This window comes from Nannospalax galili, unplaced genomic scaffold, assembly GCF_000622305.1.
Source record: "Nannospalax galili isolate Female #2095 unplaced genomic scaffold, S.galili_v1.0 scaffold92, whole genome shotgun sequence".
Classification (NCBI taxonomy): domain Eukaryota; kingdom Metazoa; phylum Chordata; class Mammalia; order Rodentia; family Spalacidae; genus Nannospalax; species Nannospalax galili.
The window spans coordinates 320421-336062 of record NW_008331545.1 but is presented as its reverse complement, the minus strand read 5'-3'; the positions used below and the strand labels follow the sequence as shown (position 1 = coordinate 336062).

The following is a 15642-nucleotide window of genomic DNA, read 5'->3' as shown; positions in this document are numbered from 1 at the left end:
CATGAAGCTACCTCCCTAGCTCTGGCTGCCTTATTTATCAATGGCTTTCCAACATCTAGCTATTTCTTGACAGTATCTCATGACTCATTAGACTAAAGTACTTTTCCTTTTTTTTAAAAAAAATTAATGTTTCATTTAATATTTTTATTTTATATGTATGAGTGTATTGCCTACATGTATACAAGTACAACCGTGTCATGCAATGCCCACGGAGGTCAGAAGAGGGTGTCAGATCCCCTGGAACTGGAGTTACAGATGGTTCTTAGCCATCTTGTGGTTGCTGGATCTGAATCTGGGTCCTCTGCAAGAGCAGCCAGTGCTCTTAACTGGAGAGCCATCTCTCCAGCCCTTAAATTCACTTTTCTTATCAACCAATAGATTATGCACCTATGAATACATATTTTTCACATCAGAGAAATGTATCCTAATTTTTTCATGCTGAAATGTGAAATAAAATGAGGACCAATAAATTTACAACTTCATGAAGCTCAGGGATCTGACTTGAACCCCTTCTTCCCACACAGCCCACTGCTAGAGCATGCGGCCAAAACTCTGTACACTGCTAGGATTCTGTAAAAAACAAATTTAAATTAACTGCCTTTTGAACAGAATGCATGTTCAAGTTCATTAAGAAAAACTAAAAAACTACTTTGTAAAAGTCTTTTATTGTATCCGTGCCACACACAGTAGTGAAAAATCACACTCCGAAAAAAAGAATGCTACCTTTTCCACAACATTTTATTTTAAATAAAACTTCAAGTACTTTTACATAGGTACAAAAAAATTCTGATCTATTTGCCTTCAACAGGCCACCACAACACACAGTAGATAAAACACAGTGGTTACAAATGTCTTTTAAATTTATTTTTGAGGCAAGGCAAATGGGAGGGAAATGTCTCTATGAAAAAATACTGTGTGTATAGGAAATTGTCACAATTTTATTCCACATGGATACAAATGATTATACTTTAATTTAGTCCCTGGTGGCTTAAAATTATATAACAAAATAGAAAAATGGAAAACTACTATCCCCTACACCCTGTTTCAAAGGCAGGCACTACCAAGATTAGGGAGACGCCACAGTGTTGGTAGAGGATAATTACTGTACAAGCTGTAGAGCTGTAATTACCTTCAGACTAAAATAAAATGCTACAATCCTTCTAAGGCATAAACAATAATGTCTCCAAACAATATATACACATAATACATATTTAAAACAAGACTTAATATAAACAATAATGAACAGTATATACATGTCAATTTTTTCACTGTCTTGGAATACAATTTAACTACACAAGTGACGCAGGAACATATATATATATATATATAAATGTACTTGTAACTCTACAGTAAAGTTTATTTTTGGTGCTTTTATAGCACATCAGTGTAAACAGTTTAACTTGGCTTTGTTTTACATTTTAAAACATTCCTTGTTGTATTTTCAAGATTTAAAGCAATTTTCTAGTTCTTCCTTTTCACAGAAAACGAAGATTCTGGATGTGGTTTAATCATAAATAATTCATAAAATTAAATACATTCACTAAAAAATAAACTACAAAGTAAAAAAATGAAAAATAGATATTTATTGAGAGGGAAAGGAGAACCATTTCCCACATTAGAGCTCTGGTGTTGAATATTCAGTGCGATTGGTACATTTGAATTGCTATTGCACTATAACACCCTTTCCTTTGAAAATTCTTTGGGTGTGCTTCCCTGTTCTACCTAAATTAGCTGATAAATCACACAAACCAATAACCAAGGATCTTGGTTGTGGGAGTGAAGCCTTTAAAAATGGTATCATTCTCAGCCTTTTAAAAATATGTATATATACATATATGTATGTATATATATACACACACATATATATATATATATATACTTATTTTAAGGAAAACATGTCATTATGTGCCTTGCACATTTATGTAAATGCAGTTCACATTGCTGGTTTTGTCTGTCCTTGTGTCAAAGGAAAAAGAAAAAAAAGATTATGACTTCAGCTCACTTTGAAAGTAGCTGTCCACTTTTTTTCAAAGTACTTTCTCATACTGTGGCCAGCTCTGCCTATGTCGGAGTCGTCTTCATTAAATGTTTCACAGTTGTCAAAAACAAGCCTGACATCTAGAGCAAAGGTTTCAAAGTCAGGATATCTGAAAGAAAATACAATAGAAATGAAGTTAAAAAATTCAAACTAAAAGGAAAAGCAATGAAATTAGGTAGCATTTCAATTTGTATAAAATCCTCTTATAAATGCAACATTTGAAAAAGTTTTTATGTTCTGAACTATGCTGGCTTTAAAGAGAGTTAAATGAAAAAACACATTTTTATCTTGGTCTTAAGACCAAAATATTTTCCAGGACAGGCAGAGTACCACACACCTGTAATCTCAGCATTTGGTTGGCAGAGGCAGGAGGACTGTAAATTTGAGGCCAGCCTGGGTTACAGTGTAAGACCTTATCTTGAAACAAAAACAAAAATGTGTTTTTACAACTGTTTGGCATTTTCCTCACAATCTATTTTCTATGTGACCTCACCACAGTTCTACTAGAGTACTCTTTCTACTTGACTAGTTTACTAATCTCTCTGACCAATAATATCCCTTGTATACCCCATTAACTTCATTCAAAAGGGTTCAACTTCAGTCAACAGGTCATGGAATGCTTCTTATGCACTGCATTTTTTTAGTATGCTTTTACAGATACCTTGTGATATGCCACTATGTTGCATATTCCATGGCAGTACTCAATATTTATCCAACAGAAACAATTTACTTACTGTCCATTATTTAGTTTCTCTCTAATTGTAGAAAAATCCATAGGTTTTTTAATAACTTTCTTATAACCAGGCACAAGTTTCAAGTTTACAGGAAGTAGAAAAGGCCAGGCATCTTCATGAGTTTCCATGTCGGCAAGGATCAAACTAAAGAAAATGTTTGAAATCAGCACCTATACTTAAAAATTGTCCATATTAAAACAGTAACTTCCTATTATAAACCTTTGATTAAAAAATAATGCAAATTTATAAAAAGATATCTACTTATTTTTTACATTTTTATGTTTACACAAGTTGTCAGAAAGTAATCCTTAGTATGGTAAAAGGTTTCTAAGCAAACAAAATGTAACGTTATAACTACATTGCACACAAAAATTGAAAAAATACCTGCAAAGAGCTAGGTCCTTGGGGTCATCTCTTTTAGGTTTCTTAAGAGTAGTAGCACTTTCTAATTTTGATACATTCATTGAAGAGTTTTCCTCCATTTTCCTTTTTTTGGGATCTTTGTTTCCTCTTTTAAGTGAACTACTTGTAGAAGCAGAGTCTTCATCTTCAGTGTCCCCTGTTACAGTTACTTTCTTGCCTTTCTTTGACTCATTAGTCTTTTTTCCTTTGACATGAAGTTTTTTAATTTTTATGGTTTGACCACTTGCCTTTAATTTTAAAAAAGTACATGGGTTTAAGAAAACAACCATTTGTAGACTTTGTATTAAAATAATAAGTTATGAACATGTGATAGGACCAACCAACAAGAAATATCAACTCTGATCTAGAAGACTCTTCTATAATATAAGACTACCACCCAATGAAACATGAAAAATCTATTTAAGGATTCTCAAAACTAGAGATGCTGATCCACCTTTGGTAATCAACAGTTACCACTGCAGTGTATGACTGTAGTGTAGGTACGACCTGAATGAGGCTAAAGATGACAGGACTCTCCTGTAGCTCATAGCAAAACTAAGAACAAAGATGGCTATACAAATGAGCTGTTAATAAGAACGCTGAGGAAGAAAGAGATACAGAGCCAGACCAAAACATAAAAAGGAGCTCAAGGAGTGCCAAACAAGTAATTTTTTAAAGAGATCAAATTAGTAAAAATTGTGCTTCAAAGCACCAGTGAAAGGTGGGGAGAAATGTTTCTCTTTCTGAGGAAAATTATAGAGTGAAATGGAATAGAGAATAGTGTACTTGGAGTGAAAGCATATGAATCCCAGTCAGGGCTCTACTTACTAACTATGGAACTTTGGGCAAAACTCTCTATGCAGTTTGGTTATCTCAACTGTAAAATAAGAGGAACCACATATCTGATGGGGTCATGCTAGCACCAGAGTTACGAGCTAAAGAAAACTTTAATGTGGACTCATGCATCCAACCACAGACTGAAAGTCCTCCTTGAATTTAGAAATAGGGAAGTAAATATGGCTTTTGGGAATTAAAAGTTATATTAAATAGCACATCATAAAATAGATATTTAATGATATAGATAGTTAGATAGCAATGCATAGTTTTTGTTTGAATTCTCTGAAATGATACATTCTAATGATTTTTAGAAAACTACTCCCAGATATTCTACACTACAGAATCATATAACCACTCTGGTCATAAATTAAAGTTGGCAGCAAATATTTCTTAGTAGTATTTCATAGCAATTTCATCAAAGATGTGTTACCAACTTCTTGGTATTCTTAAAACTTGCTCTTAACCAGTTAAAATTATTTGGTTCTCTGTTGACAGGCTGCAAGTAAATAAAGTTAAGGGGATATTTTAATTCAATTCACTAAAATAATAAGACAAACTACAAATGCAACAGCTTTCCCATACACATCAAAGAAGTGATATTCTCTGCCATTAACTAAAATAATTAAAATGTTTCATTAAATTTTTCTCCATTTAGTTTATTTTGTGTGTTCACATTATAGTGAGCTCATAATACTCAAAAATTACTTTAAAGGAAAGTGCTTAAGATCATAAAAACTATTTACTTAATGATGATTAAGTTTGATAGTTATAAAAACATTTTGAGCTGGCAGGCATGATGGCTCATGCCTATAAGTTTAGCACATAGGAGGCTGATGTAGGAGGACTGCCTTGAGTTTGAGGTCAGCCTGGGCTACAGAGTAAGCTGCAGGCCAGCTTGGGCTACAGATTGAGATCCTGTCTCAAAGACTAAATAAATAAAATAAAAATAACGTTTCACGAATAATGAAGACTTCCAGTTTCTGCTTGAACCAATACATTATATGGAGTGATTTCTTTTTATTTGGGATCATTTTCTAACAAATTAATATTTCACATCAAGAAAATATGAAACTGAAATGACAGAATCAAGACTTTTGTGATGTTTCAAAAAAACAATGAACTCTTTTGTAGTCGACTGAATGAGAATGTCTCCAAGTATAGGCTCTAAGTATTTGAACATTTTGTCCCCAGTTGGTGGCATTGTTTCGCGTGGTCTTAGAAGGTGCTGCCATGCTGGAGGAAGCATGTCACTGGGGATGGGGTTAGAGAGTTCTTAAGCTTGCTGGATTTTGAATAACTCTCTTGCTTCCTGTGCCTGCTTAAAGATGTGAGAGCTGAGCTTCTGCTCCTAATCCAGCCACATCTGCCCCCATACCTCCCTGCCATGATGGACTGACTCTTGCCCCTTTGGAGCCGTAAGCTAAATGAACTCTTCCTTTTATATTCTTGGATGTGGACACAGACCACCACTCTCCTTTTAGGGGATGAAGTCCTGCTAGCTATGCAGCAAAGGCTGACCTTGAACCTACAATTCTTCTGTCTCAGCACCCCAGTACTAGGATTACAGGCTTGTACCACCATGCTCAGCTTCTAATTAATTCCTTTATGTTAGTTATTTCTTTGGCTTTTGTAGGCACTAGGGTTTGAAACTTCTAACATGTATCTTTTTATGTATATGTGGATCTGGGTATGTCTATAAATGTATACAAGGATACCTTTGATTCTGTGATCCTGTGATCTTATATATACATACCTAAATATACACAGACAGTATAAAACAGTTAATCATGATGATGTATTTAGAAATAGTCATTTTGGAGCATGAAATATCATGCAAATATATTTACAAGTATGAATTAAATGAAAAGATATTTTGAAAATCTTCACTTTTTCTTATATTTCAAAAACATACACATAAAATTAAAATAATAATTTTTTTGTCTTTTCTGAGACAGGGTCTCCTTGTAGCCCCAGCTGTCCTGGAACTCACCATATAGACCAGGCTGGCCTCGAACTCACAGAGATCCTCCTGCCTCTGCCTCCCAAGTGCTGGGATTAAAGGCGTGTGCCACCACGCCTGGCTAGTTTAGGCTTTTTTTTATTGTTGAAAGAAACAAAGCACCTATCTCACTCTATTAAAAAATAGCAACAAAGCTGGGTGTGGTGGCACAGGCCTTTAATCCCAGCACTCGGAGGCAGAGGCAGGAGGAGTTCTGTGAGTTCAAGGCCAGCCTGTCTACATAGTGAGTTCCAGGACAGCTGGGGCTACAGGGAGACTTTGTCTCAAAAAAAAAAAAAAAAGCAACAATGATAACATTAGCAGAGTCTAAGAGAGCTGTATTCACATAAGACCTGAGTGAGATCTTAGGACTCCAATTCTACTTTGTGACTGGTAATCAGAATTTTAATTTAAGTAAATTTATTGAAAAGAAAAATCTCTAGTGGCCTCCCAGATAATATCTCAAATAGTTAAAATACTTACCTCTTAGCAGTCTGTAAAGATTTAGAGAAAACATTCTATAATGTGGTAGTTATGATGATAAAGGTAATACATGTACAACCAGTAAAGATTGCTGTTAACTATATTTAGCAACATATGACAAAAATGACAAGTAATGAGAAATCAAGTCACTACTAGTGAATATGAATCAATGTGACCCTCTGGCTATCTTGTAAAATATGGTTTAAAATATAATACCCACCCTTACACCTTTTGGCAATCATTACTATACTTCCTATGGATCTATCTGTTGTGGCTATTACATACTAACTTAGACATATGATATATGGCCAGACATATCATGACTGGATCTTTTCTTTAGCATATGCTTTCAAAATCCAATCTATGTTCTATGTATTCGAGTATTTCCGTTTATAGTCACGTATCCTTCATTGTATGGATTTATTACATTGCTTATCTATTCATTGGGAATGGTTTAAATTTATATGTAATAGAACCAGAACAGAGAATTCATAGAAAGTGGGTTAAGAGGAAAGGCTGGTGGAGGGTGGGGATGTGAAATCACTGGAAATGAATACGAAGTTCTTTGGGGGATTAAAAAACATTCTAGAATTAATGTAAAACTTTCACAGAACAAATTATATGTACAATTACAAAGTTTCATGATTATGATTTTATGCAATCTTCACAAATCCCTAAAAGCAGATATGGTCCCATTTGCCATATGAAAACCCTGAAGCCAAGAAAACACTCTGCTATTCACAGATCAAGGCAGTGAAGACAAACAAGTGAAGAAGACAGACAGGGAGTGAAAGCAGGAAGGACTCAGGTGAGTAGAAGCCAGGTGAAAAGCAGTTTCTAGCAGGATGGTGTGTTCAGCGCTATCACATGCAATTGACAGGACAGAGAGTCAAGCACCGATCACTAGATTACTAGACTGGACAATGTAGAAGTCATCTGTGGCCATGACAAGAGTACATTTTGGAGACGCTGTGGAGGTGAAGATCTGAGAAGAGTGAGTTTAGAGAGAGCTGGAGGTAAGAAATTAGGGTATTGCCTTTTAGCTAAGATCAAGCATAGAAAATGGGGGAAAACCAAAACAAACTGCTTTGTAAGAGATTTTCTGTAAAGGGAAGAAGGAAGATGTGGGAAGTAGATTAAAGAGAAATGAGGTCAGTGAAAGGTTTTTGTTTGTTTAGTTTCCTCTCAGAGATCAGCCTGTCTCTGCCTCCCCAAGGGCTGGGATGTGGAGAGTAGAAATGGCAGCATGTGGGTAGCTGATGAGTAGAAGCTGAAGAAACTGATACTGCAGAGAAGGGAGAAGTGCCAGGGCAACAGTCCTCAGGAGGTAGCAGGGGATGGGGTCTGAGATGTAAGTGAAGAACGGGCTTTGCTAGGAACACCAGCAACTCATGGCAACAGTAGAGAAGGGAAAATATGTGAGCTTAGACATAAAAGGATCTTTGGTGTGGGGTAAGAGCTTGTACATTGTCCTTTCATGGCTTCCATTTTCTCAGTGGAATGAGAGTAAGGTAAGCTGAGAATGAGGACAGAGGGAACAGAACTGGAAATAAATCACCATGCATGATTAAAGGCCCAATTAATGCCTTGAATTTAAAAGGTTGAACATTTTCAACAGCCAATTTTAAATGCAAAAATACAGGCACTGAGTAATATAGGAAGTTGGATTAACCAGAATGAGAGAGGGGCAAAGGACCTAACAGTGAATACAATCATTATAATAATGGGAGACTGATACATTAGGTTAAAAGGAAGAGAGATGGTGAAAAGATCTTAAGATAATGAACTGAAGGTTCCAATGAGATCAGAGGTATGCTAGAGTGCTAGAGGGAGTGAATTGAGTAATGGCAGTTTAGACTTGAGTTCATGAAGAGGTAGCAGTTACTGGCAACCATTAGGTCAAGTTTAAAGTTGGAAGAGTGTCTGGTGTAAGGAATATTAACAAAGAGTCTGGTCTTGAATATATGCTGATTTTACATACTTTGTACTTTTTATCATTTAGTTCCAAAACGTCCTTCCTATTTTATTTTATTATGGTGCTAGGGATAGAACACAGGGCCTTGAACATAATCGGGGAGCACTCTACAGCTGAGCTAAATACCCAACTTTTTAAAAAATTTTTATTTTTTGCTTTGCTTCTGCTATTTTTTTTTTCCTTTCTGCTAGGAGTGGAATCCAGGACCTCAAGCACTGCAGACAAATGCTCTACCACTGAGTCACACCCTCAGCCCTGTCTCTCTCTCTCTTTTTTTTTTTTTTTTTTTTTTTTTTTTTTTTTTTGAGACAGGGTCTCCCTGTGTAGCTCAGGCTGGCCTGGCCTGACCTTCACCATCTCTCTGCTTTTGCCTCCTCAGTTCTGGGATTCCAGGGTGTGCTACTACACTTGGCTCATTGCTTCCTATTAATATATATTCTATTATATTGCTTCTCTCTTAACTTATTTGGCCTCACAGGTCTGTATTTTAAATGTTACTGAAAAATGACTTTAAATACAGATGCTTATATCATTTGACCTCGACATTCTTCTTCAGGACATTCACAAAGAGAACCAAAAACACATGTTCATCTAATATCCAGAAGGTAGAAGCAACTCAGTTGATCAACAACTAATGAATGGATAAACAAAATATAGTAAACCCATATAATTATAAAAACTATTGTAAACTATAAAAAATTATAAATTATAAAAACTATTATAACTATAAAAAGAAGTACTGAAATATGTGAGCACATGAATGAACTTTGAAAACATTTTGGGAAAAACAAGAAGCCACACATACTGTACGTACAAGGGCTTTTAGTCTGATGAAAATGTTCTGGAATTAAATAGTGATGTTTAACTTTGTGACTGCATTAAAATTAATGGACTGTTAAAAAGCTGAGCTTTATAAAATGTGAGTGATACTTTAAAGAAAAAAAAAAAAACCTGCCATAAAACTCAGGTAAGTTAAAAAGTTTAGTTCTACATTAGTCTTACCTTAGCAATGCAAGCTGGACAAAACCAGTCCCCATCTGGAATAGTTGTAATCTTGGGTCTATGGCAGTAGGTATGACAGCCTTTGTCACAGCCATCACAAAGAAGAAGCAGTTCCTCATTATCTCCTTTTCGACAGATCTGGCAATACTATATGAAAAAATCACTTAAAATTAGCTCTCTGTTATGAATAATAGCTCCAGGGATCTAAGCAGATCATAATTCCTAGTTTATATTAGTAATGGACATTCCGCTTGCTAACAAATATATAATAGCCACACACATCTATGTATCTCTCGTTACACAGATATGGACCACATGACGGGCGAGCAATTCTTTTAGGGTAAATGCACACTTCAGATACATTGCATAGAACAAAGCTAGAGGTTGAATGCCTGCACACACTTCAGAAGCATGTACACATTAACATATGAAATAATTAACATGATGTCAGAGCACATAAAGCAATGAATAGCTTTAATACATAGGATTTTTAATGTGTTTCATCTTTTGCTTATCTTATCATCCTTATGATATTCTGAGAAAGAAATAAGAGAATAGTTTTTAATATCAAAATTAAGAAACCTGGATTAGTATATATAAAGAAAAGTTATTCCTAGATTGGTCTAAATTATTCATCTGTGTTTTAGGACTAAAAAAAATGTGCCTAAATTAGGAAACTTTGAAAATGAACTCAAGTCAAACTTGTGTCACAAGTACAGAAAATACATATTAGAAAATGATTTCCAAGGAAAAAGAAACAGAATAAAGAATTTTTGAGGTCATGATTTGTTTTCTAGAACTAAAAATACACGATTATTTCTTATTGAAAAATGCCTAATATCATTAAAAACTTTAAATATGAAAAGAGAAAGTTTTTCCCCCATGCATACATAGCTTGTATAACAAATTTCAGGAAAGAAAAGAGTAACAGCATTCTTGAATGAGGTCACATTCCAGTCACAGTAGAATCGTTCTGCAACCAATATTCAACAAAAACGAAAACACTTAAATGGGAATTCATTTGTACTAATTTGAAGTTAGGTATTTATATATCTTAGGAACAAAATGGTTTAACAGTTCAAAATTACTTCATTTAACTCTAATACAACATTACATCCCAGTCTAGGAAAATTTTAAATAATCATATAGTTCCGTATGCATACAATGACAGTGTAAGAACTTCATTAAAATGGTAGATATACACTATTCAAGTTAACAAATATTTAATATATCTATTCAATAAATCTCATATATATAATATTAAAATTGTCATGTATATAAGTGCAAAATCAGTGGGGTTTAACAATCCCAAAAGACCTATCTATTTTATGAACTTTCCTAATCCCATATCACTAAATACCTTATGGTGTTGTTATTTCACGAAATTTGAGCTACACCTTTAAAACCTGAATGGTAAAAGTACTTATTTAAAAATAATGTGTGTAAGCCGGGCGTGGTGGCGCACGCCTTTAATCCCAGCACTCGGGAGGCAGAGGCAGGTGGATCTCTGTGAGTTCGAGGCCAGCCTGGTCTACATAGTGAGTTCCAGGACAGCTGGGGCTACAGGGAGACCCTGTCTCAAAAAGGCCAAAAAAAAAAAAAAAAAAAAAATGTGTGTAAGGTTATATTAAAACCCCTATAACAATATTTGAAAATAAGATTCATAAACATAATTTTCACTGCTTACTGGCAGAGATACTAAAAACACTATAAAGTATGCCTGACATTTCAGATGCATGATTTTAAAATAAGTTATTTTCATATCTTCTCAAAGAAAGGGTGACAGATACCACACTTCCAACACTTTTGACAAATCACAGAAATAGCTAAAAATGCATTAGAGTAAGAATATTAATATTTGGTTTCAGTTCCTTTGCTACTAGAGTAGAAATATGGATGCTGTCTGTTTAACATCAACAGAAATATAAAATATGTTGTGGGTAGAAAATTATCTGGGGGCAAACAGGCAGCTTCCTCTTTCCTGGTAAGATTGGTTATCTGGTTAAGGTGGCATTTCTAAAGGTATTGGACCACTTTTTTTTTTTTTTTTTTTTTTTTTTTTTTTGAGACAGGGTCTCCTTGTAGCCCCAGCTGGCCTGGAGCTCACTATGTAGACCAGGCTGACCTTGAACTCTCAGAGATCCGCCTGCCTCTGCCTCCTCGAGTGCTGGTATTAAAGGCATGCACCACCACGCCTGGCAGGTATTGAGCACTTTAAGATTTTGTTTGGATTTATTATAAAGGTTGTTGTGATTACTGATACCTTTATAATAAAAGGTTACAAAGTACTTGTTGATCTATCAAGTGGTTTCATAGCAAAGCACATATGATGATGATGATCATCATCATCATCATCACCACCACCACCATCATTTGCAGTGCTGGGGATTGAACCCAAGACCTTCTGCCTGCTGGGTAAGCACTCTCCCACTAGATTATACCCCCAGTCCACAAATAATGTGTTAAGACATTTTTTTAATGGATATTGTGATAAATGATACTAATGATGATAACTGCACATTAATAACGTGGATAAAACTAATGAATTTGCAAAAACTGAAATGACTGAACTGTAGAAGTTGCCAGGCATGGTGGTTCATGGCTCTTATTTCAGCTCTTGGGAGAAAGGGGCAGGAAGGCTGTGGGTTCAAGAACAGCATGGGCTACATAATAAGCCTCTGTCTCAAAAAACAAAAAAAACCCAGAAAAGTAGGTTTACTCATAAAAATATTTTTGAATACAGTTTTTGGGTTTATTTTTTAACAAAATTGACCATACCATGACTTCAGATGAAGATAAGAAAAAATAATCATAAATTACATTTTTATGTTCAACTCAATTAAAAAAAAATCATTGTAGCCTAGATTTCAACACATATATTTGCCTTAGGTGATTATTAAACTTGCTTTAATAATTTTAAGAGAATATATTTTTACTCAAATATTTCCATATTTAAGAAAATGCTATCAACTGCAAAGTGCTTTCAAACTTAAACTAAATTTTATTGAGTTGAGAAACACTCAAATTTGCATATACTGTAAAACTGCAGTTTCAAATTCCAAAGACATTTCTAGGAAGAAGTGAAAAGCCACAGAAGAAACAATACTTATTTATATAAAATGCAGAAAGGCTTCAATAGTCTAAGCATAGAGGGGAAGCTAAAGAAAAACAAAACAACAATAACAAAAGATCCTAAATAATTTCCTACTTTCTTTGGGGGAAGGACTACTTCAAGTAAAGGAATTTTCAGCTTTAGCCATTCATGAAAACAAATCTTAAATATTTGAATATAAAAGCTAGTCTAGGGGCTGGAGAGATGGCTCAGCAGTTAAGAATACTGTTCTTGCAGAAGACCTGTGTTCGAATCCTAGCACCCACATGGCAGCTAATAACTGTCCATAACTCCAGTTCCAGGGGATCCGACAGCCTCTTCTGACCTCCACAGGCATTGCACAACATGGGTGCACTTACCTACATGTAGGCAATACACATACACACACATAAAATAAAAATAATATTTTTTAAAAGCTAGTCTATAATTCAAAAATAAATGTTAAAGTGATTCATAAAATCTACATATAAGCTAGGTGTGGTAGTGCATGCCTTTTAGTCAGAGGCAGGTGGATCTCTTTGAGTTCCAGGCCAGTGGCATGTGTACATGATTCAAAATGACTACTTCTGGAAGTAGATGAGCTGTAGCTCCTATTCGAATGCATGGCATTTTGGTGCCTGGTACAAAGTGAATGCTTATTGTGTAACAGTAACCAATTGGGCATGCACAAAGAAGATGAAAATCCAGTTTTAATTATTAGGGGAACCTGAAAAGATCTACTCTTCATGCCAACTTTAACTGATACAAACATTTAAGCATCTAAGTTTGAGTTCTGTTTATTTTGATATTACACTTTAGACGGAAGTCTGATAGGAAAGTAAAACATTTTAGGAATATTGTAGCAAATAATGTTAGCCACCAGAGTGCTTACAGGAATGAAAGGGCCTTAAAAACATTTAGTAACAACTGCTATATTGGCAAAATGCAGGAGACAACTTGTTATAATTATAAATAAGCACTGAAATTAGACAGAGAAACATTTGAAAAAATAAAAGGTAACAAATTTGGTAGGTTGCTTCAACAAAGTCAAGATAAAGAAGGAAGTATTAGATTATATGGCATTTAAGAATTTAGATAAACTCTCAAGTACAGTATACATTATTGTAACAATATGGTAATATGCGTAGTTAGGAAAGATCTGGAGGTTGTGAAAAAAACAAGACAAAGTAAATTAGTTATAGTATTTCTTAAATAAAAACACTTACAACTTTCATAATTGATTTTTCCCATGCTATTGATTTCTGTAATTGCTGAATGCACAGAGCTACCTGTGCAGCACTGCGAGCTTCTGATAATGCCCTTCTCCATACCCTGAGCCCTGGAGCAATATCCTCTTCAATTCTGCATTGAAATATAGAAAAATTAAGTAGGTCATGGCCACATTTACGGTTACTGAATGCGAAACAATCATCACACTGAAAGCCAAGCAATGACAAAAACATGTAACAGCCAATAAGTATAAAGTTTAAGCAACTAAATTTGATGTAGTGCACAGACTGTGGCTACGTGCCTTAAAGCTTAGTCACAACCAGGTAAATGTGAGATCACTTTGCAGGATTATCAATGCACATAACAAAAAAAAAAAGTTTTTACAAAGCACCATGCAAATAGCATGATCCATATGGATCACAGACATACAAGAAGATACATAGATAACAGGCAATAGAAAATAGGCTCCAATTAGCAAAGAAGCACAATAATTTTTCAAGTTAATCTCAATAACCTACCCGTCACCATCACCACTAATGGATGGTGCAGGAGCAGGGACAGTAACTGTGCCCACATTATCCACTTTGATCTGAATGGTGGTACTTAAGGGGCTCTTCAGATACCTTCTTTCAATGTTCCGCTCCAAATCAGCCAGCCTGGTTACAGCTATATCTAGGGGGTTGTCACTCTTCCGTTCTAGTGCATGTGCACTGTTTTCTTCTTCACCAGTAAGTTCTCCATCATGCTCTTTGTACAATTTAGTAAATGACTTATGTTCAAAATATACCAAATCCTCCCTTTCTGATGCAGGCTCTGGACACATCCAACCCTATATATATCAAGAGAGTAATGTTATTATGGTTTGTTCTTAAAATGTTAGATGGGTGAGTTACCTTTACTTAAAATACAGCAGGCAACACCAGCAGATCAAGAATCTGTACTAAAGAGTTTTACCTCATGTTTCCTAATGCTAGGTTAAAATAAGAGCAAAAAAGAAAAATGGGTTATAAGGAAAGTTTGAAAAAGAACATTTGTCACTTTTGATATTGTGGGAAGCCTAATAAAAATCAGCAATGGATTCCAAAAGATTTTAGACTGATGTGGTTATTAGTTTTATGAACTTCCTTTAAAGGAAGAGAATGTCCATGGTCTATAGACCATGCTCCTGCTTTCTGCTTCCATGCCTTCCATGTCTCTCCTATGCAGGCTCTTATACTCACCACTTTCCTTTGGCTGCAGAGACTCAGCAGAAGCAATGATACTTGTCTACACAATGTTTCCCTGTTCTTCACCTACTAACTCCTGTCAGCTTGCAGCACTCATGTTAAAATGCACTTTAACACGGACATTCCTGGAAGTAAATCCTTCCCTGAACTCCTTCAGGGGCTACATCCTCCTACCATAGGCTTTCCTAGGATCCTAAAATGCTCCAAAGCCTTGTCATGGTTGTAACCTTATAATAATATGATCATTTGATCAACATCTTTCTCCCTCAAAATCCTGTAAGGGGAGGGACAACGTCTACCTTTAGTCATTTATTTCTTGTGCAATGAAGGCAAAATAATGGGTACTCATTACATATAGATTGAAAGACTAAATGAAGAATCTTGTAATAGACTTGTTTACATTGATTCTTTGGCTCACAATCAAAGATTCCCCATTGCTTAATAAAGTTCTAAATGTTACCAAGGTATTCAAGTGCCTCAGTCTACCTTTCTTCTCATCTTCCATGCCAATATTCACACTGCATTCAAATTCTATGACTTGCTACTTTATAAACATGGCAAGTTTCCTGACCTGGCCCTCTGCTAACGGTGTTCTTCCCCCTTTTTAGTGTGTTATTCCCTTGGT

General features: G+C 35.2%; 1 protein-coding gene across 4 annotated transcripts in view; it reads right to left on the bottom strand.

Moving 5' to 3' along the window:
* Nucleotides 1-720: 720 nt before the first annotated feature.
* LOC103728721 (bromodomain adjacent to zinc finger domain protein 2B) overlaps nt 721-15642 on the bottom strand; it is a 125712-nt gene continuing 110790 nt past the window's right edge. For 3 of the 4 annotated variants that reach the window (XM_008826679.3, XM_029560395.1, XM_008826680.2), the window contains 6 exons: nt 14310-14620; nt 13788-13923; nt 9471-9617; nt 3157-3422; nt 2773-2916; nt 721-2147 (listed from right to left, as the gene is read on the bottom strand). In XM_008826679.3, the coding sequence (XP_008824901.1) occupies nt 1994-2147; nt 2773-2916; nt 3157-3422; nt 9471-9617; nt 13788-13923; nt 14310-14620 (1158 nt within the window). In that variant the 3' untranslated portion in view covers nt 721-1993. The remainder of the gene's footprint in view (nt 2148-2772; nt 2917-3156; nt 3423-9470; nt 9618-13787; nt 13924-14309; nt 14621-15642) is intronic. The other variant, XM_029560396.1, reaches the window with a different exon arrangement.